Genomic DNA, 27,929 nt, shown 5'->3' with positions numbered 1-27,929 from the left:
GGGCCCGACAGATATCTAAGCTGTGATTGGAGGGTAAATGTATTCAGCCTCCCCCACCACAGCCAATGACTCTGAACACCAAAGAAAAGAATCCTCCAATCAGGTTGGCTAGCGTTTTCTCCCTTTAAAACATTTAGGTGATGTGAACTGACGAGTAGTCTGACTCATTTAGTTTCTCTTGGCTACACGAAAGGTTAACCGCATCCAGTTGCCTTTAGCTTGACTGACAAAACGGTGAGTGCAGTAGATATTATTTTTATTTGTAAAACTGAATGATTTGAAGCTCAAAGCTAGCCCTGTATGTTAAACCGATTTGCCGGTAGGTGATTTCATGGTGTGAGTCGCCACATGCTCTCCATCATCCAGGATTAGCTCAAAGCTGCGCAAAACAACCATGGTTTCTTGGATAATCTAGTTTTTAGTAGTTTTTTCTGTCCATAGAATACATTACGATTGTCTACTAACACACTACTGTAACCAGAAACATCAACCGGCGTGACAACTGTGTGACAATAACCTTGTATGATGAAACAATGCTCCTCCGTCATAGCATCCTGACCAGCCAGATAGTGTCGGTATATACGGCTATTGCATCATCTTTTACAATTACTATGTAGACTGCAGTACTATATAAATGTATAATTGTACTTTACAGCAAATCTGCAACTGAATAGTCTGCTTGCAAATAAGGATGTGCATCTGAATCTCCTATATATAATTTTCATCTTCTTTGTTGATTCAGAGTTTATGGTTTTAATTAGCCACCTCTAACATAAGAACGACACAACGTACACTATAAGCCAATAGTTTTCTCAATAAAATGACTATCACTGAATCACAAATAGTTGCCAGTAAGAATCCAATTTTAAATGGGCTAATAATACATAATCGAATATGTTATTCTGACTTCAGTAGACTCGGAAACCCAGACAGTGAATGTGTGGGTTCATAGGTATCTGGTCTGCATTTGAATATGTTGATTCAGAATATGTGTTTTTATTTGTCTTTCTTTTGTATAGAGATGACACTTGTATTATACCTTATAGCTTAACATATTAATATAAGTTTAACAAATAAAGAATGCTCAAGGCACTGGTATGGTTTCTGAGAGGTTGGCTATCGTCCTCCTGACTTAGGCCTATAATGAAAGTTAGCTCTGGTCCATAGCTCTAATGCGTTTCTGGATCAGAGCTAAATCAAAGTGTGGTCTCAGAGTCATCGGGTTCACACCACAGTCTGTTCACACACAGTTCCTACCAGACTGTTGTAACTAAAAGGGATTAGCCTAGGTAAATTAGGTTTAAGGCCAACATGATCATTTCATGGCCATGTTCCACAAGTATATGAAGTTACATCAAAAAGTATTCTTTGACCCCATTTTCATATGATGATGTCCCACAATTTTCATGATATAAATAAAATGAGAGAATAGAATTTACAATTTAAACATAGGCCTATTTGCCATTTATTTACTGGATGTTCAATTTGTTAGGGGAGTACAGCATTGATTGATTGATGTATTTATTAACAGATTGGAGAATTACAGTAGGCTACATTTCAAGCACAACTCAATACAAAACTGTTAACTGTGGACACGCCATAAAGCATTACACTTGTTTATAATAGGGTCCACCATGTTCAATTCATCATAACACCAAAACAGCCAAAAAACAGGAAATCATCATAGAGGAGGTAAAAAGGGGGGAAAAAACATATGCAGTGAGCACGGGAGGATTATCCAACGGGCCTGTTGGGGCCCAGGCCCAGGGGCCTCTGAGCTAGATGGGCCCCTGAGCTTCAGCCTCCGCGTGGCCGTGTTGCTGTCGCTCAAGCTTAGGTTGGCTTAAGTTAATAACAGCTATTACCTTTGAACTTTTTGCCAGTAATGGGCTTATCATGTCATGTTATCAATAAAATAACCTCAAATGTCCTAAACCCGTGGTTTTCAACTGATTGTGAATGAGGGACCCCCACCCTGACTTAGAATCAACCAGGTGACCTAAGATTAGTGGTTTTGTAACACTTGCATGTGTATACAACTTCCCAATGTGTCTCAACTCTCAACCAATGGTCCATTGACTAATAATTTCCTAATAATAATGACTCATCCAGACATTCCGGTGAACTTCTCCCACTTGAGATTTTAACTCCCTTCCTGTGAAATGTCTTGACCTCCCACTTGTCAGTAAATGACTGCATGGTCGGTCATCAATGTCACCAGGTCATTCAGTTCACTGTTTCTCAACTAGTAGAAAGAAAATTAAAACAAATCCAAATCCTACATTACTAAATGCATGGTCAGGGAGCACATGCAATACCTCCACGGACGACCTGTTGAAAACCCCTGTCCCCTGTCCTAAACCATCATATGTTACTGTTAAGGGTTTAAACCCTCAGTTTATCCATAAGGATTCCAGAGGGAGGTCTCCAAAAACAAGGGGGGGGGGGGGGGGGGGCTTTGCATGTTGGTGGTCCAGGGGCCCTTTATCTCTAGATCCGGCAGTGAGGGGAAAAGGGGTGGGGGGATTCAGATTTTACGGGGGCCAGTTTCAAATTACGAGGTTCCCTTTGAGAGCAGTTTTGAAGGAGTCAAGTCTTATTGACTGTTGGTAGGGCGTTCCACATTTTGGTGGCATAGGAGCGAAAATAATTTAGTCAGTTGTTTGTGCCGAATCTGGGTTGCACATGGTTTGTTGAACTCCCTCCCTCTGGTGTTGTGGGTCTGGACTCTGGACGTACATGGGTGTCTTGGTGGTGTATCGAATCTTGTGGACCAGACCCATTGCAAGATGCTGTACTCTGTTGTCAACCCTAAGCCATTCCAGCCTGTCAAAGTGGGCAGGGGTGAGGTGGGTTCGGGGAGTGAGGCCAAGTAGTAGCCTGACCAGTTTGTTTTGGGAAGTCTTGTTTATGTTTTAAGGGCCTTTGAGGTGCTGTGGTACCAGGAGGTGCATGCATAGTCGAAGAAACCTTGTACAAGGTTTCCTGTTAGGGTCTTCAAGGTGTTTTTGTTGACCACGGAGGAGATCCTGTATAGGAATCTTGTTCTTTGGTTGACCTTTTTGATTACGTTGGTGGCCATTTTATCACTGGAAAGATTATCCTCCAGGATGGAACCTAAGTAGGTAGGTAATTTCATCTTTTCGTGTGATAATATTGTCACCCACTCTAACCAAGAAGCCATCTGCCTTGCTGAGATTACTATTTGATCCAAAGAGAATGGATTCAGTTTTTCCCAGGTGTAAAGATAGTTTGTTATCAGCGAGCCAGGTGCAGATTCTACCAAGTTCAGAGCTGAGGGCCTTTTCAACCTGCAGTTTGTTCCTGTCCGAGACCAGCATGCAGTGCTGAGTCATCTGCGAACAGGAACAAGTTGCAGTCACAAGCTGATGTCATACATATATTAGGAACAGTAAAGGCCCTAGTATGCTTCCTTGTGGAACGCCACAGCTCACTGGGAGGGGGTAATTTAGGGGGCATTTATTGTGCAACTTAACCACTTATGCCCTGTCAAAAAAAGCAGATCTACAAGCTCACAATTTGTCGCACTCTCGTTGTGATTGCTATTTTTTTTTGTACATTTTCTGAATTGTTTTGAATATTTTCTTTTCATCTTCACATCTTCAACAATAGGCCCAAAATGGGGCCTGCATGATTAAAGTGGTTAATAAACCCGAAAGAGTATCAACCTTTCCCTATTTTACCCCAATGTTGGCGACGTGAGAGCACTTGAATCTCTTTTGCTGTCTCAGTCAGATCAGATGCAGTATTATTTTCTGCACAGTGTTATTATACACACTCACTCAGCACTCATGCTCTGGGGGTGTGTGTTGCAGCTGATCATGGACAGACACACCTCCAGCCCAGTGTGCTCTCAGTGCCATCATCCTGTGGGCTGAGAAGCAGGGTTCAGGTTGCAGGGCCATAACACCAGGGTCCTTATAGGAGCGCTAGTTACGAAGAACATCTATTCATAGTTCACGTAGTTAACCACGGCAAGCTCACAAGTCATACAAGCTCACAAGTCGCGGTGTGAGCTTGTAGATCGTCTGTTTTTCAGCGAAGATATTTGGTGTAGAGTGACTGGGGCAGAAGGTAGTTAAAAACGTTGAGCTAGAGTGAGATTATTCTGTAGATCACCACACCACAATATGAAAAACTGTTCTTTTTTCCTTTTTTTCCTACAATGAATTCTTGAAATTTCAATGAATTATTTGTATAGGGAAAAAAAAGTCAGCTTAGTCTAATTCAGTTAAAGCCTTCTTATTCTTTATTCTGGCTTTTTGTGTTGTGTGTACATCACGTGTGTACATGTGTGCACTGTGCGCACGTGTGTGTGTGTGTGTGTGTGTGTGTGTGTGTGTGTTTGTACACTACATTTGTGGGCGTGTGTGTGTGTGTGTGTGTGTGTGCATTGAGTGGTGTGTGCATTGAGTGTGATTTAACCCAGCTGTTTCAGTGACATAATATGGATGCAGACAGTGTGTGCTGTTGTGTAACAGCCATGGCATCTTACCATGCGAGAGTGTAGTGGGTTTCCCATGCTTGCAGGCGCAGAAAAAGTTTATTTTATTAGATTTTGATCTGTCCGCAGATAACTTTGCAAAGGGTTTGTACTTTTGTTGTTTGAGAAATACTTTCTATGCCATTCTATTGATGAAAGTTTTGATTCGCTGACATTTTTAGTGATAAAATCCTGTGGACCATACATTTTAATATGTAATACTCTGCTCCAATATGAGCCTTTTGAGGCTAAAAGACTCTGTGGCTTATCTGGTAATATTGTACTGTACTGATTATCAAAAGGAACACCTGTATCGCAACTGCTTTGCAAATAGCCCAAACAAAAGTAGTTTATCAAGGTAGCAGGGGATTCACCCATACTTAATTCTGTTTTGCCAACTGTTGTGAAGACCCTTCTCGATGTGGTCTTAAGAGTTTTGCTCCGATTCATTTGAGTGGCAAGCAAGTTCTGTAGTTTTTAAACGAGTAAGACTGGCCTTTTTAATTTGGAGATGTGAGTTATAACAGATACAGACAGAACACATATGATATACACAATGAAATGTGATATGATTTGGCAGCACACATTGTTCTAATAAAATTCACCCGTGTGAAGTGAGGGGCGCTCTTATCCTCATGCATCATCTCATTCTGGCCAATCACAATTTGCGTCTTCACATTTCTCTTCAATATGTACTTTGCTCAGCCAACCTATGGGGTGATCAGCCAATCACAAGCCAAGGTTTGTGTTTACACAAACCCGGAAAGCTGGGCCTAGGAGGGGGATAGAGGCCCTAAAAAAAAGCACCCAAGGTGTGGTGACGCAGTCACTAAACGTAGTCACTCTTTTCTCCTTACAGGTGAGACATGCCGTCCGTTCCTTCCAGCACAGATGTGGGTCCCATTCCTTCCATCTGCCCTCATGCAGCTAAACTTCGCAATGCACAACTTCACCTCAGTGGAGATGCCATGGACAATGGCATGGCCATCATTAATGCAGGGACAAAGCCGTTCGCCGAGACCCACACGAACGGAGATGCAAAAACCTTGAAGTTGTTTGGGGACAAAGATGGCTCCAGGGTTAGAAACGGCAACGGATCGTCCCACGTCGTGAATGAGGATGTGATGGAGAAGGTAGACGTGGCCACCGACGGTAGGGTGTGGATCCGCCCTGACTTGCCTAGCAGGTGCACGTGGCGACTAGGCATGCCCAATTCTGAGTCACCTCATACCCAGTCAGTACGGTGAGTCACTTAGAAACAAGATGAACCTTAAAGTGTTCAACATTTGTTATGCGGGAACACCCACTGAGTGTCAAAAAACTGCTTTCTGGCCTTGACAGCCCATTCATCCAAACAGAAAAGTCCTGTCTGATTGCAATAAACAATGTTAAACTCGCCAACATTGCAGCTGTACGAGTTTTTGTTTCATAAAAATCCACCATAGAAACGTTTAGCCCTAGAACGGCTCTTGTTGTTACATACAGTATGTACAGTATTTCACATACAGAGCCATAGAACACGCTCCTTGATTTGTGGTAGAACGTTAACATGTGCGGCATAAATGTGATAAATGCTCCGTTTGTACTCACCCATTAAATTATTCCAAAGACGTGGAGTGAAAAATGGTCCTCTAGTTTTATATCCATGTGAAAGTTCTGGCACAAAACGCGTATTTAGTGAATTATCTCCACTTTTTCAAGAGATGCACACGGACGCCTTTCTCTCCGGCGAGGGGGGGGCACGTAAATATCGATGAACCGATTTTAGATACTTCCTGTCGTTTACCAAAGACGTCATCACAAATTGACAGGTGCCAGGTGTGCTGACATTTGCTCCCACCAATATTTGCCTCTTTTCTCCAGTAAAGTAAAAGTACCTCGAAATGTTACTTGTGTAGCCTACTTATGTAGCCTTACTTTCCACCACTGCTGGTAAAGCACGTTGTCTCTGTTGCGTAGTTTTACATCGTAGTTTGAGTCAAGAGCACCTGTCAATTTGTGAGATAATTCACTAAATACGCGTTTTGTGCCAGAACTTTCACATGGATATAAAACTAGAGGACCATTTTTCACTCCACGTCTTTGGAATAATTTAATGGGTGAGTACAAACGGAGCATTTATCACATTTATGCCGCACATGTTAACGTTCTACCACAAATCAAGGAGCGTGTTCTATGGCTCTGTATGTGAAATACTGTACATACTGTATGTAACAACAAGAGCCGTTCTAGGGCTAAGAAACGTTATGAGCTACTTTCTGTCAAGAAATGCCCTGCATGTGTCAGAGTTTGGAAGTGCTTATTTTCAATTACACATTTTGCTGCCTCCTGCATTGTGACATTTAGAAACGGGTGGTACGCCAGACTGTTGAGTGATTTCCAAAGAGCCCTTCCAAACTCCAACACTCCATGCTGCTCAATGTTTTGCCACTCAGTCTAGATGAGGGGGGCGTGTCCTGGGAAAATCATGCATGTGCATACTCTCTATTTGGACAACATTTCTACCCTACTGGTTCCATGAAATCAATAAAGTACTTGTATAATATAATCAGTAAGTCCCACGGCAGCCAACTGTGCTTGATCATGGTATTTGGGAGAACATTAGTGCTGTTATCAAAGCAACTAGAGGTGCAGCGTAAATTAAAATAACCCTTGAGAGAGGCACAACCCTTCCTCTTATTGGGGGATCATCGAGTAGATGCCAGGAAAATGCTGCATTGTATGAAGAAAAAGTGTATAGCTGTTTTGACAGATGATTTGTCTTCTTCAGAGTTCAGCCAGGATTCGGAATTTTCCGACTCATGTTTCAACGTTCTTTTAAAAAATGTGTTCTCACAGCACCAAAGCTCCCGGTATCCTTCCCAACGTCCTCAGGAGGATTGGAGACACGCCACTGGTCCGCATGAATAAGATCAACAAAGCCTTTGGACTCAAGTGTGAGCTTTGTGAGTAATACAAAAACAAAACACAACACATGAGAATGTTCGGAAATGGCTCATGGCTGAGAAATAATTATTTCAAGCATTCTTGTTATCCAATGAAAGTGGAATTGCATTGTACTGTTAAGCTTGGCTTGTTAAGATTTGAAATTAGCCCTTGTTGGCTTAAGTTAATGCTGATTCAGGCTCTGTTTCATTTCCACAAGATGGGTTCCTGAAATAACTTTCCTAGCCACATGTCTGTTATTTACATATGTTGGAGAACCAGCTGGCAACCGCACAGTGTGCCTCAGCCAATGGATATCATGTGACCCACACACCTACCAATGTAAATTGTATAGATAGATCAACACTAAAATCTACTTGGGCACCACTTCACGATCATAATCTGTTCATGAATTAGGCTTGAGGGTAAACTTTTACTCGACTGTTTTTCTCTTCACTGAAACAAGAAAATGAGGGAATTTGGTCGTGATTGAGCTGGGATTGGGTTTGAGACTGCAATAACTTTTAAGGAATGTAGCATGCCGGCATGTGGATAAAATGTTAGGCTTTCAAATGGAGGAACTGCTTAGGTGAGGCTTATAGGTGAGGTAGGACAATGCTGTTTTCTTGCACCAAGAACTCTTTTGGTACAATCCTCCTTCTCTTGTTTCAACAACGGGAACATTGAAGTATCACATAGCCTTCTCCTGTGGCCGTCACGTCAACAGTCTGTGACTGTAGGGGGTTTGTCTGAGGCAGTGACCTGGAGGAGATGAATATGAAAAAGAGGGTGTGTGTGTGTGTGTGTGTGTGTGTGTGTGTGTGTGTGTGTGGGGGGGGGGTCGTGGTGTCATGGAAAATGGTGACTCCAGGCTGAAGCCAAGGGGTATTGCAACTTGCAAGAGAGAGAGCGAGCCAGGGGGCTGCAGTGAATCAGTTTACATACAGAACATGGTGTGTCATGTTCTCATGAGCCAGTGTTGTATCAGACCCTTATCAGTGACGTTGACAGGTTGAGTGTTTTACCCCCCTTTTTTGAGCGCTGCCTCTGCTCCGTTACGCAGCTCTGTGTCCCCCTATATGTCACTGTCCCTATGTGTACGCGTCAGTGTTGATTTCGTCGACTAAAACGAAAGACGAAAAAGGTTCGTCAATTACCTTTTATTTTCACTGACGGAAACTAAATGAAAACTCAGCTATCCATCCATCCATCCATCTTCAACCGCTTATCCGTAGTCGGGTCGCGGGGGCAACAGCTCCACCAGAGAGCTCCAGACTTCCCTCTCCCGAGCAACATTAGTGACTTCCTCCTGGGGGATTCCGAGACTTTCCAAGGCCAGAGAGTCGATGTATTTCCTCCAACTGCGCCTTGGTCTGCCCCGGGGTCTCCTCCCAGTGGGACATGCGTCGAGGACCTCCCTAGGGAGGCGCCCGAGTGGCATCCTAACCAGATGCCCGAACCACCTCAGCTGGCTCCTTTCCAGGCGAAGGAGCAGCGGTTCTACTCAGAGTCTCTCTCGTGTGACTGAACTTCTCACCCTATCTCTAAGGGAGATGCCAGCCACCCGTCGAAGAAAACTCATTTCAGCCGCTTGTATTCGTGACCTTATTCTTTCGGTCATGACCCACACATCATGACCATAGGTGAGAGTAGGAACGAAGATTGCTCGGTAGACAGAGCTATGCATCAAAACTCAGCTATGATGACTAAAACTGAGACTAAATATATTGATATATAAAAACTAGACTAAAATGTTAGGGATGGACTAGTGGACAAGAGATCCATTATAAGTCATTTTACACTTGGTTGCACGCTGAAAATAGCCAATCTACAAGCTCACAACGTGTCGCAGTGTGAGCTTGTAGATTGGCTATTTTCAGCAAATGAAAAATCAGTCATTACGATGGCATCAAGGCCAGACAAAATACATTTTAGTCGACTAAATCAGCCGTAGATTTGGTCGACTAAAATCGTATGATATTTAGTCGACTAAAACTAGACTAAACACTAAGACATTCCTGGTGACTAAAACTAAAGGAAAACTATTCAAAAGACTATGACTAAAACTAAAATCAAAATTTGCTGCCAAAAACAACACTGGTACGTGTCTAGGTGTCCAAGCACGGAAAGCTGCAACATGGTAACTCTGTTATTATGTCAGGTGTGATTTTTCCATATACATCATCAACATATCAGCTATGCTCTTTCCAGCACTTGGAAAGTTGTTTGAGTCATAGAGACAGCTGAATTATAGTGTTCTAGACCGTATGTATACTTTTATACTACTGTACGTACCGGCTCCATGAGGTTGCAGGGTTCACTCAAGAGGAACCCTGTCATAGCCATAATTTAAGCTTCTTTCAAAAGAATGCCATTGTGAAACCCTGTAATTGTTGAAAGTCAATCTCTGGTTTGTTCCCATGGCTTAATGAAACAAAGGACCTTGTATCCATACTTCTATGGTTTTCATGTGACTGAGATTAGTCTTTTTAGTCTGTCTAGTTCACATTTGTATCTTTTCAAGAATTTGTGCCCATTTGGGGGTCATATTGTGCTGTTGTACATTATTCTTACGTAATTCATCATTTTGTTTGGGAGAGTGTAAACTAAGGCTTGCGTGTGTGTGTGCGTGTGTGAGAGAACGTTCTGGCAGTTCTTTAAATGATCTTTAATTCTCAAAATCGGCTCATGTCTGCTCAGTTGTTCTTTTAATACCCATTGGCTTGGGCAACCTTAACTGTACTGACCGGTGCTCTAAAGTAGATTGAATTAATTGTACAGAGAATTCTTATTTTGAGGATCATCCTATCAAGGGAGTTTAACTTAATTGGATTACCTCTCTTGGCAGTGATGATGCTCTTTGATTAAATGAATGATAACGGTACAGGTATTTTAGATGTGGCGGATAACATTTACATAATAGTTCACAAGGATATGCACTAATGCACATCTACGTTGGCAGCAACAAAATGCTGCTACAACATGGCATTCCATGTACCACAAAATATTGTGACATCTTTCGTTTGTCTACATAGATAACTTATACATACTATAGCCACCTACAATGTGCTTGGTGACATGAAATGACCTCCCGTGTGTTTGGTGACGTGACTGTCTGTGTTTACTGTTTAGTGACATGACATGGCCTCCAATGTAATTGTCTGTGTTAACAATAAGTGACATGAAATGACTGACCTCCCACATGAAATATTCTGTGTTCAGTGGCCAAGTGTGAGTACTTCAACGCTGGAGGAAGTGTGAAGGACAGGATTGCCTTGCGGATGGTGGAGGATGCTGAGAGAGCTGGCCTGCTCAAACCAGGGGACACCATCATTGAACCCACCTCTGGCAACACAGGTACATTACGGACTATAAAAAGGGGGATACATACTGTACATGCTGCACAGTACAACTGTTAATCCTCAGTATTCATTTATCCATTTGTTGACTTGTTTGTATGATGACAATTCAACTCATATATCCGAGTTGTCACATAATATAAGATGTGACTTGTTGTGTCTCACCTTTTCATTCATCGCGCAAAACACAGATAGTTGTATGCGTCCATTATAGTTACATTATAGTAACTCACTCTTCTCTCTGGCTGACTGCAGGCATCGGCCTGGCCCTCGCAGCCGCAGTCAAAGGCTATCGCTGCATCATTGTCATGCCTGAGAAGATGAGCATGGAGAAGGTGAGGCGGTCATTTTCACATTCCTCTTCCTGGCTCCCTCTGGGGACAGTTGGCGTCAAATGTCTATAATTGAGAAATGTGGTGCGATTCTTCCCAGGTGGATGTACTGAGAGCTCTCGGGGCGGAGATTGTGCGCACTCCTACTTCTGCCAGCTTTGATTCACCAGAGTCCCACGTGGGTGTGGCTTGGCGTCTGAAGAACGAGATCCCCAACTCGCACATCCTTGACCAGTATCGTAACCCCAGCAACCCCCTGGCTCACTATGATACTACAGCCGAGGAGATTCTGGAACAATGTGACGGTATGTGGTTGGAGCGTTAACAGAAAAATACATCTTAGATGCAAGCTGTGTATAACATGCCAAATATTGGATCTTGTAATGAAGATTAAAGTATACCCCTTTGCTTGTAGGAAAATTGGACATGTTGGTGGCTGGAGCTGGCACAGGGGGCACCATCACTGGCATTGCCCGCAAGCTGAAGGAGAGATGCCCCAACGTCAAGGCAAGGCGCTGACACTATTTTGACTGTTTTCCTAAAGCAACATTTTAAGGCATGTTTATGGCAGGCTTGTGCCGTACCATAAATGTAAAAAATCAGTGTTTGTTCTCCCAAAAGGTGCACGTGACTCCATGCCAATTAACCAAAAGCATCCTTGTATTATCTATGCCTGTTAATTGGCATAGATAATACACATTGCAAAAGCTTCAAGATAACTTTGTTCCTGTATACAGCACACTATGACATCACGGTGATACACCTATGATTGTGTGACGCTGTATTTGACGAATATCATCAGCAATGTTATTTATTTGTCGTAGATTGTGGGAGTAGACCCTGAAGGCTCGATCCTGGCTGAACCAGAAGAGCTGAATAAGACGGATAAGACTCAGTATGAAGTGGAGGGCATTGGATACGACTTCATCCCCACGGTGCTGGATAGATCTGTAAGTGTGTTTATCTGATTGTAATTGAGAAACATGTCATTAACCTGACAACTAGGGAGTGTAAATAATGATCTGGTGCCACCCAATTTTAGAACAAATATGGGTAAATTCACAGCACTGCCACTCAAGTGTGGAATACCCTGCCCCCTTCCCTCAAAACAAGCAGATCACTGGTTTCCTTTAAAAAGGGTCTGAAAACTCACCTGTCACTGTCATCAGGTCAAAGGGAGAGAAGGTGATTGGCTCTCCCCCCCCCCCCCCCCCCTTTTTATGTTTTATTAATGTATTTCTATTCCAACCTGTACATATTGTTTGTTGTCACTGTTGTCATTGTGAATGAATGCATGGGACCCGAATGGAAACAAGACCGTAAGGTGTTTCTTCGGTGCTGTCCTTTTGGACCAATGCTGTGCTTGACTGTACCCTGTACTGTTTGCATCTTATTGTCTAATAAAATTATCAATCAATCAATCAAACCACATGAACCCTCTATTACATCATTGTAAATAAAGAGATGTGTACAGGGGGACCAAGTATAAACACTGTATAGGCTTGAAGTGGATAATTGTGCATTTGTGCTGCTGTTGTTCTGACCCACCAACTCCTCTTGCAGGTGATGGACCAATGGTACAAATCCAATGACGAGGAATCTTTCGCCATGTCACGCATGCTGATCAGAGATGAGGGACTTCTGTGTGGTAGGTTTGAATACATCCACTAATGCTGTTAAGTCGCTGGTTTAGGTTGAATAGCAACTTGGTTATGCCTGCAAGCTTATATTATTATATTATATGCCTATAGTCTATTCTGTTATAATTTATGAATGGGACATTTACCAGTAGTTTTACATTTGATGTAATGTGTGTTTCTGCAGGTGGCAGCTCTGGCACAGCCATGGCAGCAGCCGTGAGAGTGGCACAGGAGCTGAAGGAGGGCCAGCGCTGTGTGGTCATCCTGCCAGACTCCATCCGCAACTACATGTACGTTTAGGAGGAGGAGGAGGTGTGGGGGGGGGGGGGGGGGGGGGGGGGGGGGGGTAGCAGCAACGCTTGACTGCGTTTGGTCATGACTTTTAAGACTCTGAAGCTAATCTGCGCTAATGACTCCCTGGTCTGCTTACTTCTAGGTCTAAGTTCCTGAGTGACAAGTGGATGTGTGAGAAAGGTTTCCTCAGCCCAGACGACCTGATGGTCTCTAAGCCATGGTGAGAAATGTCAGCTGCTGTGTGTGTGCGTGCGTATTGTGTGTGATGTATTTCCTCTTGTCCAATAGCTGTTACTGTGCATAAGTGGCAGTCTCCACTCTCACCCTGATGAAAGCTTTCGAGCTGGAATGTTGGTGTGAACATAACTAGGGATGGGGCTCGTTATTTGTTTTATTGATAACGAGCACCTTATCGATCAGGCTTATTGAGCCGGGTCCTTATCGAGCCCACTATCGAGCATTTTCCACTTTTGTGGAAAGACGGGAGACAATACATTCTGAACAGAACCAGTATCTTTTACTACGGCCTTCAAATACAGTACTTTTCTAACAGACAGAAGGCAATTGACCATTTTACTTTTGGAAAATGATATTAAAGAAACTGTTAACTGGTTAATGTGTGTACAGTCACTTTAAAAGCGTAATGTTGTTGACCCGGACAACGTTTGGCAGGTATCAATACACTTTTAGACCGACATGTTCATGCCAGCGTGGGTGATTACATTTATATCTTGATCGCCTCATGACGTCATGGGCCGCTATGCTCGATAACAGGCTTGATAAGCCCAAAGCTTATTGATTAACGGGTACTCAATAAGTTTATTAGATTTTTTCGGGTTTCTGTTATCGAGCTAAACTAACTAAGAAGCATGGGACTCCATCCGTATTCATGTTTTTTTTTAATGCCACAGCTAAACAAAGCAACATTTATTGAATGTAAAAGTTGACACAATGTTTACATTCTCATAGTTAAATTTACTGTGCATTAGCCAAAATTCACTCCTGTGTGGAGAAAACACCAGATTATACATGGCTAGAATGGCTGTGATATTCCATTAATTTAATATTTTCCATATACTGTACACAGCCATATAACATGCATAATGAATTGCTGCAAGCTGGGGTCAGCACTTGCTTTTCATTGCGAACGCAGTGAGCCACTTACTATGAGACCCTGCTGCTCATGTCTGTGTGTCTGTCTGTGTGTCTGTCCCGCTGTGACACCACCCGCCCGCCACCAGAGGGCGCAGCTGTAGCACACACACACACACACACACACACACAAGAGCTGCGTTCGCTTCCCGCGTTTGCGCGTCTTACTTGTATCCATTTGAAGGTTGTGGCAGAAAAATTACATGTAGAATGTGGTCTGTGTGAATATCTCAGAAGAAATTGATATTGTACTGCCTATACAATTTCTGTTACAACATTAAAATGTATAATGGAACTTTATGACAAGAGCTGGCTCCAAGTCGCTGCAATTAGTGAGTACATATGGTGCGCTACAAATTGACAAGATGACTCCCTCCTCGAGAAAGCATGCAACCTGTGGCTGTGTATATGGGACACGTAAACTTTTAAAAGAAAATCATGAATGTGGCGCAAATCTTAACTCAAATCTTTGCTTCTGGGGGGGGGTCCCTGGAACATCATATTTTCAGACGGGGTTGGCGGCCAATTACACATATTTTTGGGGGTCCTTGACATGAAAATGTTTGCAAACGACTGACATAGAAAGATGGGTTTTTCAAAAAAGTGTCAGGATTTAGAAGACATTTGTAGAATCTAAATGGGTTATACATTAATTACGTTTTAAATCTCTCTCTCTCTCTCTACTAAACCCTGACCCCAACCCTCTTGTGTATTAGGTGGTGGAATCTGACTCTGCAGGGTCTGAATCTCTCTGCACCCCTTACAGTCCTGCCCTCGGTCTCCTGCCAGAAGACCATCAAGATATTTAAAGAGAAAGGCTTTGACCAAGCGCCCGTCGTTGACGAATCGGGGTACACCAGACATTTGAATACAATACCTCTTGCACTTATAGAACAATTGACAACAAATTGATTGTGAAACCCTATGATCAATGGGTGTGTTATCTGTCTTTGTACACAGTGTGATTCTGGGAATGGTGACACTGGGGAACATGCTGGCCTCCGTGTTGGCTGGGAAAGTGAAGCCCTCAGACCCTGTCAGCAAGGTGCTCTACAAGCAGTTCAAACAGGTTCGTCAAATGCATGACACATGACTGCAACCACACATGTCTCCATAGTCACATGGAGATATCCAGACAAACGTATAGAGCGTCGCAGTCCCGTCCCATGCGAGGGCACCGAATGAGAATTTCCCATTATTTTCTATAGTCGTTTCAAAACGTATTTGTTTAAAGATGTTTTAAGCCTCGGACAACAGCCAACAGCGGAGTTGACAAATCATGACGATAAACAAACAAATACACAAGTAATTCGAAGAAAGTTCTTTCTAATTATTTGTTTGGCCCCAAAAATGGTTTATTTTCATGATTTGTCAAACTCGCAAATTGCAAGTTTCGACCTACTAGGTCTTCTGTTTTTGCCTGATGAAGACCTAGTAGGTCGAAACGTTGCAATTTGTTGCCTCTAAATGAAGTAAGTGTTGGAGCTCTAGAAACTAGTGTGCGGATGTTCTTTCTCTGCCTTGATGTTGCCTTGATGCGTGACATCCAGCACCTGGCCTAAATATAGGCATTGAGATGTGTGCACACAATCTTCTCTGTGAATAGAATTTGAATAAAACATGTTGATGTCAACGGAGGCTTTCGGGCGTTACTTAATTTGGCCATATGTCCAACCTCAGGTGCGCCTGGCAGATAACCTGGGAAAAGTGTCCCGTATCCTGGAAACGGATCATTTTGCCCTGGTGGTGCATGAGCAGTTCCAATGTAAGTAAACATTCGCTATCCTTCCTGTCATTCTCTTCCTGTCCCTCATCATGCTTTCAATTTGTCCCACTCTTGCTTTGCCATAACACTGTATCTCGTCTGACTAATGATAGTGGTTAGTGAGTAGAGAATGTATTTCCCAGAGACACACACACTGCTCTGTTTTGTTGGCCAGGTGACCATCCTCTCTTGACCAATAAACACCCAGAGCTGCATGGTTCAGGGGTCATTAGTAAAATGTCCACTGCCTCCTCTCCAGGTAATTGTAAGCCATTTTGATAATCAACAACACAAAGTTATTGCATCAGCGCAGCTTTACAGGCTGTTTATCACTAGAGAGAGATAAGCTTCAACAAACACTCACATGAGAGGTTTTGAGTAAGCCTTATTTACCTTCTTCACAGCCTTGAGGACATGAGATTAAATCATGCTGCTGAAATGTGGTGGCTTATGTAAATAAGGGTGCTTTGGTATTTTTCCACCAAGCTCATATGGTAGCACCAAGGTTCTCCAGTCCTTGCCAGGAGCTGTATTCGTGCTTAGCACCAAGGTCCTCGCCAGGAGCATGTATTATTCGTGCTCATAACCAAACAAAGGTGTGGCAGAAGAAAGCTCCTCCCAAAGCAAGCCATTTTTCATTTTAGAGAGACGAACTGAGATTCAACTCAGATTTGTGTAATAGCGCCACCAACTTGGGTTATGTGTGTACTGCGGCACAGAGGCAACTGTTGTTGTTTTGTACGTAAATTATGTGACAGTCATGATTGTCTACTACACGATTGTCACATATTTCAGCAGGTCACCAGTTTCACCGTAACACCATGCTGGAGAGACCCGAGTGTGAGTGAGCGAGTGGCCGAGATTTGGGGGCATTGGAATTTGGCTATAGAAAAGTAGACACCTCATTCGCCGCTGCAGTTCATTGGAGCAACATGTATCATTTGGAGGCTGCCATTTTGAACTCCCAATATAGTGGAGGCACAGCACGCTGCCACTCAAATTGACAATCGCAGTGCTGTCTTATCCGGGATGTCATTGAGGAGGAAGTAATGATTCTGACAAGCCTCGGGTAAAGACGTGCTGTGATTGGCCACTGAGTATAGTCACTTTGAGTGGCAGCGTGCTGTGCCTTCTTCACCATGTTCATACACACACCCCAGAGCCGCGAGAAGGCGTCTACCTTTCTATAGCCAAATTCTAATACCCAAAAATCTCTGCCAAAAATAGCAGACCTACAAGTTCGTAGCGCGCCACTCGGTGGCACACTATGAGCTTGTAGATCTGCTATTTTTCAATAGCTAAAGCATAACATAATGCTAACACCAAAAGGGGTTCCTGCCCAAAATGGGTTTTAATGACGTGCTTCTTGGAGGAGGCGAGTGGACTATCCGAGAGCCCATACAGCTGTATGGGCTGTACATAGTGTACATCGAGTGCTCGAAGGGTTTTTTTTTTGTCTCCTCTCGGAAGATTTCTGCATCACGTGTACACATTCTTTTTTTTAATTCCCTTCTCCCGTGACGTATAAATCCTCCTCCTCCACAGAAACCCGATACTATGCCAACCCCCTGCCGTCCCCCCGTCCACTAGCACTGGGCGGCGGTGGCTCAGGGGTAGAGTGCCTGGATGGTAACCGTAAGGTTGCCAGTTCGAACCCGGGCTCCCCCAGAGTTACTGTCGAAGTGTCCTTGAGCAAGACACTGAACCCCTAATTGCTCCCGATGTGCTAGTTGGTGCCTTGCATGGTTTCCGCTGCCATCGGTGTATGAATGTGTGTGTGAATGTAATGCACAATCTCTGTAAAGCGCCTTGGATAAAGGCGCTATATAAATGCACCATTTACCATTTAGCACTGCGGCTGTCACAACACACACACTGGCTGGCTTTATTGCGTTGTGTGATATTAGCATAGTAAAAGTAGGCTATACATAGTAATAGGGAATAGGCTATATTGTTATCTGTACGAGCAAAAAGTAACGCGGGCACTGGGCAGGTAAATATAAGTTTGCGCATCCTGGTGCTTATTCACTATTTCAGGAATAAATAGCCTTGCACATGTTAACTATAAAGATAACGATGTAGCCATACACATTGATGAATTGTCTATTCTGTACTACACTACTAGTTCTAGACTATATATTTTCAGCCACGGCTCTGGCTCCAGTGATCCAGCTGTGTGTCTTCCACTTTTGCTTTGGCAATGTAAACGTATGTTTTCTCATGCCCAATAAGGCCCATTGAATTGATACACGTCATAAGTGATTGCGGAATGTGCCGTCGCTTTGAAGTGACAGCGTAGTACATTCCGATCCTAGAGGCAAATCCACTCGACCGCTCTGTCTGCATGATCGAATCCTCTAGCGGGGTTAACGAGGACGCGAGGAGAGTGAAAGCGAGTGTGAAAGTTGGCGTATGGGAATTCAGCTTGCTGAATTCCAATACCCGATTCCAATATAAGTTTATTAGACAGACAGGGAATATTTATAGGGCTGGATCGTAGAAATGAGACGGCAAGATATGCGACATAGGAACGTGGCATGATGATCTGCAAGGTTCACCTCACGATGTACAAGGCTAACCTTACTGTCGGCATACCAGGCGGACCTTATGGGTGCCACCTAACAGGATGCCCCACATGTCTAGAAAGTACAATGCAGACAGAGAAACCTATCGCTATCGAGCACAATGCAAGCTGTACTGTCACATATCGAGTACACTGTATCTCAAGTTCAGTACACAGACTTACTTAGCTGTACATGGCATGATACATAACAGTATGTAGGCCACGCATTGAACCCATTTTGGCCTTACGTCAAATTTTTAAAAATGTCTTCTAAATCCTGACAGTTTTCTGAAAAACCTCATGTTTCTGTATCAGTGGTGCTCAATATTTCATGTCAAGGACCCAGAAAATGATATGTAATCGGCCACCGACCCCCATCTGAAAAAATGTTGTTCCAGGAACCCCTCAGAAGCAAAGATATATGAGTTAAAAATGTTCGCTCTGAAAGAATATATATTCAAAGATTTGTGCTGCATTTTCACGATTTTTCAAAAGCAAAACACCAAAAGGGGTTCCCGCCCCAAAATGGGTTAAAGACCTCCATGTAAGTTACCGGTATGTGAAGTCCACAAGATGGTCACATTATTTCGGCAGGTCACCAATTTCACCGTAACACTGCCATGCTGGAGTGACCAAAGTGTGAGTGAGCGAGTGGCCAAGATTTTGGGTATTGGAATTTGGCTGGGTGTTACGCTCCTGTGTTCTTGGCTAATGGCGACAATAAGCCTCTCTGACCTACACACAAATATTGTTGTTATAAGTGGATGATCATGACGGTACAATATTACTATTTGAATAAGAAACAATTTAGCTTAAGTTTGACATTTATACTAAGACATAACTGCTCTGCTGAACAGACGCATGACACAAACAACTCTCTGGATTCCAGTAAAAGGAAGTTACTGTTGTTGCAGAGATGTGTTTAGACTTGTTTGCTTTGTTTAATTGCCAGCTCTGTGTTGTGAAATCATTGCTCTAAGGCCTACATGTCAAACTCAAGGCCCGGGGACCAAATCAGGCCCGTGAATGAATGATCTTTGGCCTGCGGGATGATATTTAATTAGCATTTTCAGTTTTAAATGCTTTTACTTTTTTGCTATTTGCCTGGGACGTCCTCCTGACCGCGGTGCCCGTCTGTTGAAACACAGTCTGGCCCTTGACTTCTAGCAATTTCTTTATTTTGGCCCACCGTGTATTTGTAGTTAGGTGAATGCTGTCAATGAGCCAAATGCTGGAATTCGACCTAAATGAGTTATGATTACCTGGACAATGTTGGTGTTGGACAATGCTCATAATCAAATGATGTAACGTGCTGTAATTCATTTGGAGGGAAAATCATACCGAGTAAGACCTACATAGCAAGTCATTTGTTCCGTTTGTTCAACAATGTCAGTGTAACTGTTAACTCTGTCCCTCTAGATATGGCTGATGGGTCCACTTGCCCGAGGTATATGGTTTTCGGCGTCGTGACGTCGGTTGACCTCCTCCACTACATCACCACACACGAGAGGCGGGAGCGCACACTGTCTGAGTGCTCACTGTCCGACGACATGTCTCTGTAAACGTTTCTGTTCAGTTCTGCTGATCTGGAGACCGCGGCTATAATGAAGACATGAGCAACGATGACGATTATGATATAAATCTAGTGTGATTTAGATTTAAATCGTAATGTATCTCCACCTGTTTGCTCATCATCGATTTGATTTTCATCTGTGAGGGTGAATTATTTACATGCTGCAAATTAGTGCTTCGGTTAGTGCAGATTACGTTGTCTAACATCCGAGTTGTTGAAATCACATCTGAAGACTGCCTTCTGTATCCTGCCTCACTCATTCCATCTTGAAGGTTATTCTCGAGGAGAATGCTAATGCTTCTTTTACATTAATCAGTATGGATGCCTTTTTTTATCAATCACACACTTACACTTTTATTTACTTTTTGGTTAGTGGTTATCATATGCTATAGTAATGGTGTATCACACAATCACAGTTCTGTACCTGGCTTGGCTAGTTCCTAGCTCTGCTGTAGATATGTAGGTCTACTGCAATGCAAATCAACAGCTCCACCTTCTGGCTGACAATGGCGAAACAGGATAAAATATTCAATGCAAAGAAGAAGAGAAACTGCAAACTGTAATGACAGGGTATCATCTGTTCGAGTGGACACTATAATTTGGCAGTCTTATTAAGCCTATTGGGCTTGGTCAAAGATTGAAGGGTTTGGCACAAAGCCAAACTGGAACCCTAACATTTAGACAGGTGTTGGGTATTTTTTCTTGTATTGAGACAAGACTTATTGTGATGAGCTGATGGCTGATTGTATTTAAACTGTATATGGTCTTAGTTACACAAGACAGGCCTTTTATAGAGGTCTGTCTGTGTTGTGCGGTTAGGTTAGGTCATTGATTTGTTCTTTGTACTTTTTCTTTTGTTTCTTTTTTTTTTAGATAAATAATAAAATAAATAAATAAATCATTCAGTTTGCATGGTCTGACTCAAAGAAGTATAAATAGGAGAGGGACATGCTGATTCACTGTTGTGTTTTTTTTTCTTTTTTTTTTTCCTCCAAATTCTCTGCCTGTTACTTTCCAACTTTTTCAGGTTTTTAAGTTGCTTTTAGTTTTGCATTTTGGTTCTGCATTACTTGATATATTTTATGGCTGGCTTCCAATAAAAGTAGTTCAGCTTTAAAGGTGATGCTTATTAACCATTACTGTGGTTTGAGTGTGTGCATCAATGAACTATCCCTGTGGGGACAGAAAATCAAGATATTGACCCTTGTGAGTTAATTCTTCAGGTCACTTGAGGTAAGGACATTTTTATTGCTAATAAGAGGTTTTTGTTAGCTAAGGTTGCAATAGGTAAAAGATTAAGGCAAAAAGTATATAATTTGACAAAGTGTGTGTATTACAACAATAAGTATTTTATTCTTCCACTAATTTCATTTCCACGAAAATCATTTACAAAATACAATACATAATACAAATTTTAAATATGTTAATACAAAAATTCAACAGTGACTAAATATTCTGACAAGCACAAAATGACATTGGTCAATGGTCAGATTTGGTGGGCACTGCCACTGGTGCCTAACGGTTTGTTGAGAAAGAAAATTGGTTGATTGAAGTATAACAGTTTGCAGAATGGGTACATTTCACATGAAAGCACAACTCAATACAAAGACTGTTACTGTGGACGACACGGTATAAAGCATTACACTTGTTTACAACAGGGTCCACCTTTTTTCAATTCATCAGAACATTTAGAGACGAACAAATATACACTTCTATATAGAAAAAATGACATCTTGGTAATTGGGTAAAAAAGGAAATGAAACAGTAGGCCTAGCCTACAATAAGGGAGAAAGGGGGCGGTGGGGATTCAGATTTTACTCTCGAAAATTCGAAAACGTTTAGAAGGAGTCAAGGGATTCGCATCACATGTCTTAATGGCTGTTGGTAGGGCGTTACACATTTTAATTGTGTCATTATGTCATAAGAGCGAAAATAATTTAGTCCCTTGTTTGTGCCGAACATATGGTTTGATGAAATCCCTCTGGTGTTGTGGGTGTGAACTTCGTTGATATTAAGGAAGTATTTACTATTTAGACAGTCTGGTCTAATCTGCTTTTATGAAGTTAAACCACAAGAGGGGAGTGTTACCACGTGTGCTTTCAATAGGATTAATATTGAAGAAAGACCTACCGTATGCCTTTTAATAGTGTCCACTGAGCAATAAGTTTCACATTTGGCTATTCTATGTGTAGGATGATTTAACACAGCGTTGACTATAATCATAGTAGCTCTGTTCCACTTCCATTGCTCTAATCTGCAATGCAAAGGCATTATTTATAGCTATGGACCAGAGCTATTAAAGGGGGAAGAATCTATGACATTTTTATTAATTTACTATCACCTTGTCTGAGAAAAGGGGGATGGACACTTCCTTTCCTGGCAAGCAAAGCTCAAATGCCGAATACATAGGCTTATAGGCCTGTATAGTCCACCCCTGTCCAGTCCAGTTTCCGGAATTAGTGCGGTCAAATAGTGCTGGCATCATGTTTTGAGTTGGGTTACATTGCCATTTCCATTAATTTACCACTGGCTGTGTGTGTGTGTGTGTGTGTGTGTGTGTGTGTGTGTGTGTGTGTGTGTGTGTGTGTGTGTGTGTGTGTGTGTGTGTGTGTGTGTGTGTGTGTGTGTGTGTGTGTGTCTGTGTCTGTGTCTGTGTCTGTGTCTGTGTGTGACGCTATCGAAGTTGTCCGGCAGGGTATCCCTGTTTCAGGGCAGGCCCATTGCAAGTTGCTTTACTCCGTCCTTGAGTCATTCCACTCTGGCATAATGAGCAGCAGGGGTTAGGTGAGTTCTGTGAAGCCAAGTAGTAATTAACCAGACCAATTTGTTTTTAATGCCTTTGTGGTGTTAAAGTAGTGAATTAGAAATCTTCTATTCACTACTTTAGTTCTTTGGTTTCAAACTTTCCTTATGCTTTAAGTAGCATGTGACATGTCAAACTAGGGGGTTTTCATGATTCTGAATCCATTCCAAGCATTAGTTTTGCACAAACAACACTCCTTGGTCTAAAAACAGCCATAGCCACTTGTCCAAATGTGCCGGAAATGTGCTGAGATAATAAAGACGGCACCGGGATTCCCCTCCCATCCAGTGCCCTCTATTATTTATATATCTATGCTCAAACCAAGTGTGATAATGGTAGGGTCACAAGAAACCCCTATTAAAAAAAAGCCCAATAGTGACAGCCGGTCAGCAAGTGGATTCATGACTGTATATATAGATAATATTTTAGGCCAGTAAAAAAAGACTATATACCAAATTTCCCACTTTAAACTAAAGAAGCCTGTCCGGTGCCGGACTATAACATTTGATATCAACTATGCAAAAGAGACAAGCTAGCCTTGAGATGAGTCATAACAGTGCCCTGAGAAATAATACAGATCATCCTGTGATCATCCTTGATCTTTACTGTCCTCCATGGGCATTTGATCTGTCATCTTCTATTCTGGCCTGTCATAAGGAAACCCCCAGGATGCCATTCCAATGACACAGTGTTGCTTCCCATGATATCCGCTCTGGTCTTCCTTACACACGCACGCACACACGCGCACACACACACACGCACACACGCTGTACACCAATCACATCATGGTGTGGATGACATGTCTTAGTCTTTGTGCGAATAATTGGACCCTATCGATTTCCCGAGCCAGTGCGCCACCACAGGCGATGACGGAGAACCCTCGTCATTGAACTGATGCCGGTGGTTTAGGTTATGTCACCCTGTTAGATGTTGGCCTCTAGCTCAGCTGTGCCACCTCCACTGCCAGTGTCAGTAACACGGAGCAGTTGTTACCTATAAACTCCTTGGAGGGCACAGCACCCACAGCCATGATGACCCAATGGGCCTAGAAAGGCAGACTTGTGTCAGTTTTAAATACTTCAAAATTGTACTTGCTAGTTACTTTACACCACAAGACATCTCAAACTGGAATGGGTATTCATGCTCCCAGAGAATAAAACATTAACATGTTGAGTGACTTTCCTCCTTCTAATGCCACCCTCAGGCCCAGATTTCAGATTTTTATTGAAGGGACAGCCCCTTGAGATGCAGCATCTCATTCTCAAGAGGGACCCATAAACAAACAAAATACAAAAAAGTATACTGTAAAATACACAGCTACAAATACATACATATATACACAAATAGCTTGCTCACCCTCTTCCACCTACCCCACCCCAACCACCACATAATCAGCTGTTACACAATGGAGACAAGGTCACAGTGCAAATACATCAGTGTCATTATTGGTTGCCGTCAGGTTAGAAGCATAGACAAGTTGAGTCTAGATGTGAATATAAGGAGGTCCTGAAGCTACTGGATCTAAGAGATAGAGGGACATTGTTCCAATCAAATGGGGCTTCAAATCAATCAAATGGCATCTTTTCACATCAGATGTCTCATAATCCGAGGTATTTTCTTTAGCACCTAATTGAAAAGAAAATCTAAGTGCGGAATCTACTGTACTGGTCATGCTGAAATCTACACTGAAAAGTGAAGACTTTGGAACGACTTGCAACCTCCCTGTTGTCGTTTCATAATTTATCTTAAATTATATTTTCATTGCAGTAAAATTATTTTCAATGTATTGAAATTCTATTTCAATTAAGGCTGCACGATATTAGAAAAGCATGCGATATTCGATAACGTTGTTGAATACCTCGATAATGATATGACACACAAGTACCAAAAATCACAGCCGTGTGAACTGAGTGGTGCAACTCAGCCCCCCCCTCTCTCTCTCTCTCTCTCTCATTAGCAGGCAACAGTGCAGCACTATCTCTCTCTCTCTCTCTCTCTCTCTCTCTCTCTGTTTCTGGCACAACAGCGCCACTTTTGCCGCTACTGGTACTCATAGTAACATAGTCACATACATAGGTTAACACGGACATTGCTGTTCCTTGGAGTGGTTGCACCACTCAAAAATTGCAGTATATAGTTCAGGTTTAGTAAACTAAAGACGAGAATGAATATTCTAGACTAACAAAAGGCAATATAAGGCCCTGAACATTGACTTTGCATTGAGTTGCATTTTTGCACATAGAAAAGAAAAATGTCCTTTTGGATTTGGGGAGAAGTAGTTTCATGAGGTACTGGGAAGTACTTGATATAAACAGAAAAAGGTGCAGTTGAGACAACTTGAGAGGGGCGGGTCATTTATTTACCTCGATAAATGCCGTCTCTCGCAATATGTATACCTCTCATGATGACACCTCGATGAACAGGGGCGTGCACAGATAGACATTAGGACGGTGCTAGAGCACCTGCCCATTTCCCCTCTGGACAGCAACATGCCCTTTTGAAAGTTTTGTACAGTGTACAGTATGTGGCCCATGGTGACATCGATCAACTCTGGATTAAAAGCTTCTAATAAATTATTCATGCCCCGAAATCTATAAATCTCACGCATAATTTATAAATCTCAAGCCGGCGGTTCCATGCGCCAGCACAAGGTGCCCTTTTCTTTTTTTTACTTGAGCACCTGCACCACAAAATGTCTGTGCACGTCACTGTCGATGAAGGTGCATTTTCGATATATCTTGCAGCCTTATAGTTTCAATGCAATTGCAGGTATAAAGGTCAATTAGATGTACAGAGCCTCCAAAGAGCTCGTTTTTATGCGAGAACTTTGGTTCCTGCACAGACTAGCCCCCAGAAGAACACATAACTATAATGGATGAATAAAAAAATTTAAATAGAAAGAAAACTAAAAAATGCAAATCTACAAGCTCACAACACATCGTGATGTACTATAACACATTAGCTTATAGATAAGTAAATAAAAAAATGAAAACAAAATGTTATATTATTTTCACAATACGATTAGTTCTAGTCACAATACGGATATTGTGATATTTGATTTTGTCTACATTATTGCCCAGCCCTTAGATTGAGACCACTTCCCAGAGGCTGATCTCTGTCGGGAAATGCCTCCTTAGCTAACAGGAACGCGGTACAATGGAGAGCATTGTGTGGAATCACAGGGTTTTTGAGTGGTGCAACCACTCCAAGGAACAGCAATGTCCGTGTTCGTTCACCTATGTATGTGACGTTAATGAGCACGAGTATGACTATTAGTACCAGTAGGGGCGCTGTTGTGCCAGAAACAGAGAGAGAGATATGTGCTGTACAGTGTTGCCTGCTAATGAGAGAGAGAGAGAGGAGGGGAGGGGGGGGGGGGGGGGGGAGAGAGGGGAGTTGCACCACTCAGTTCACACAGGTGTGATTTTTATATAAGGTGGTGAAGAAGTGTGTGCAGGAGGCAGTGGCAGCAGGGGAGAAAGCACGTCTTGGTTTTAATTTTCTCATTTTGCGTCATTACCCCTCTAAACACATAAATCACAGACATGACATATAGTGCAACGTTGGAGACCTTCCTGCGCCACCCCTCCTCCTCCCCAGCAGTCCCATCTCCCTGCAACCATGGCAGAGGTCGAAGGGAGTACAGAGTGTCAGTGGCAGCAATGTCAGATAAAACAAGTCAATAGCGGTAATGGGTCGCACACACCAAGACTGCATTTCAGTCATTTATTCTTGCATTTTGGTTTTAAATCAGAGCGCAGCAGTCACATGAAGAGATAAAACAAGTAAACAACATATAGATACTGTAGACAGGTGTAATCTTCAACAAGGGAACTAATAGTATAATGATTGATTGGTTGATTGATTAAAGGGAACTATTCAGAATTAAACAGAAAAGGGCCAGCTGTTCAGACAGTTTACTCTGATTTGCATGCCTCTTTTGCGTCACACGCAGTCTCTCTAGGGACGGGAGAATAGTTTAGAACTAACCTTGGCCTTTTTGATGGTGGCTGGCTCCTGTGGTTTCTAGTCAAAATCTTTTCCTCCATGTGGGGAGGGAGGGCGAAATCCAATAGGCCCGACCGCCGCGTAGGTCGGCACGTACATCCAGTCGAGTACGTGACCGTCTCCATGCTGCAATCTGCCTCAAGTCAGGATCATGGTGTGTAAAGAACTCAACCTTTTGTTTTCAAATGCAAATTCACTCACGCATTAACCTAACACATCAACACACTAACACACTGGAAAAAAGTCTAACATGCTTGGAAACATGCTTGGATGCAGTACATTTAAAGGTCTTATCTGTAATATACACAAGATCTCTAGAGCAAAATCCCATAAATGGAAAATGTATATAGCGCCTTTATCCAATGCGCCATACATAGATTTAAGATTGTGCATTACATTCACCCATTCACGTGCACATTCATACACCGATGGCAGCGGAATCCATGCAAGGCACCAACCAACACATCGGGAGCAATTAGGGGGCTCAAGGACACTTCGACACTAACTCTGGGGGAGCCCAGGTTCGAACTGGCAACCTTGCAGTTACCATCCAGGCACTCTACCCCTGAGCCACCACCGCCACCAATACGTTCACAAACAACCATGAGTACTTTGAGTCTGATGTGTAGTGAAAGGCAGCAGTGCTTTTGAGTTCGGAGGTCAACCGTGTCAGCTCAGGTCATGTGTTAAGGTGTCTCTCATAAGGACAGACAGACTTTCTGTTCCGAAACAAGTTCAGGGCAAAAACTTCCACTGGCAGCTCAATAGGCTTCTATATGACATGCTGGAATAGTCAAGCTGGAAACAGGCTATACTGCACTTCAACCGAGGAGTCTTTTTACATCCCATATGGCTTTGTTTCCATATTGTGACTGAGGCAATGGAGATGGTGGTGGTGACTGGTGACACAGCAGCAACTGTCAAATATAGAAACTAGTCATAACGAGAAGAGGAACGTACGGCAGGCGCACTGTAAAATTCAGAGTGTTAATTTAACTCAGAGAGTGCACA

The 27,929-nt window shown here is 42.7% G+C and overlaps 1 protein-coding gene across 2 annotated transcripts; it reads left to right on the top strand.

The window, feature by feature from the left end:
• Positions 1-113: 113 nt before the first annotated feature.
• Positions 114-21,246, top strand: cbsb (cystathionine beta-synthase b). 2 transcript variants are annotated; one of them, XM_083777006.1, is made up of 16 exons: positions 114-234; positions 5,364-5,747; positions 7,343-7,449; positions 10,652-10,786; positions 11,044-11,123; positions 11,221-11,425; positions 11,536-11,627; positions 11,945-12,070; positions 12,684-12,768; positions 12,945-13,050; positions 13,197-13,274; positions 14,923-15,057; positions 15,167-15,275; positions 15,887-15,971; positions 16,147-16,236; positions 19,954-21,246. In XM_083777006.1, exons 2-16 carry the CDS (start codon positions 5,371-5,373, stop codon positions 20,094-20,096), a joined length of 1,953 nt encoding a protein of 650 aa, XP_083633132.1. In that variant the 5' UTR covers positions 114-234; positions 5,364-5,370; the 3' UTR covers positions 20,097-21,246. The 2 variants fall into 2 exon arrangements, with proteins under 2 accessions (XP_083633132.1, XP_083633133.1); XM_083777007.1 differs by lacking the exon at positions 16,147-16,236.
• The last annotated feature ends 6,683 nt before the right edge of the window (positions 21,247-27,929 follow it).

The sequence above is a fragment of the Protomyctophum parallelum genome (assembly GCF_964188405.1).
Source record: "Protomyctophum parallelum genome assembly, chromosome: 11".
Lineage (NCBI taxonomy): Eukaryota > Metazoa > Chordata > Actinopteri > Myctophiformes > Myctophidae > Protomyctophum > Protomyctophum parallelum.
Note: the sequence above shows the minus strand (reverse complement) of the source record. Positions and strands in the feature narration are given on the sequence as shown.

What these genes read in the sequence shown, in the direction of transcription:
- cbsb (XM_083777006.1), top strand. Translation starts at nt 5,371, where the DNA reads ATGCCGTCCGTTCCTTCCAGCACAGATGTGGGTCCCATTCCTTCCATC. An exon ending in CCTCATACCCAGTCAGTACG is followed by an intron (nt 5,748 to 7,342) that starts GTGAGTCACTTA and finishes GTGTTCTCACAG; the next exon opens with CACCAAAGCTCCCGGTATCC. An exon ending in CTGATGGTCTCTAAGCCATG is followed by an intron (nt 13,275 to 14,922) that starts GTGAGAAATGTC and finishes CTTGTGTATTAG; the next exon opens with GTGGTGGAATCTGACTCTGC.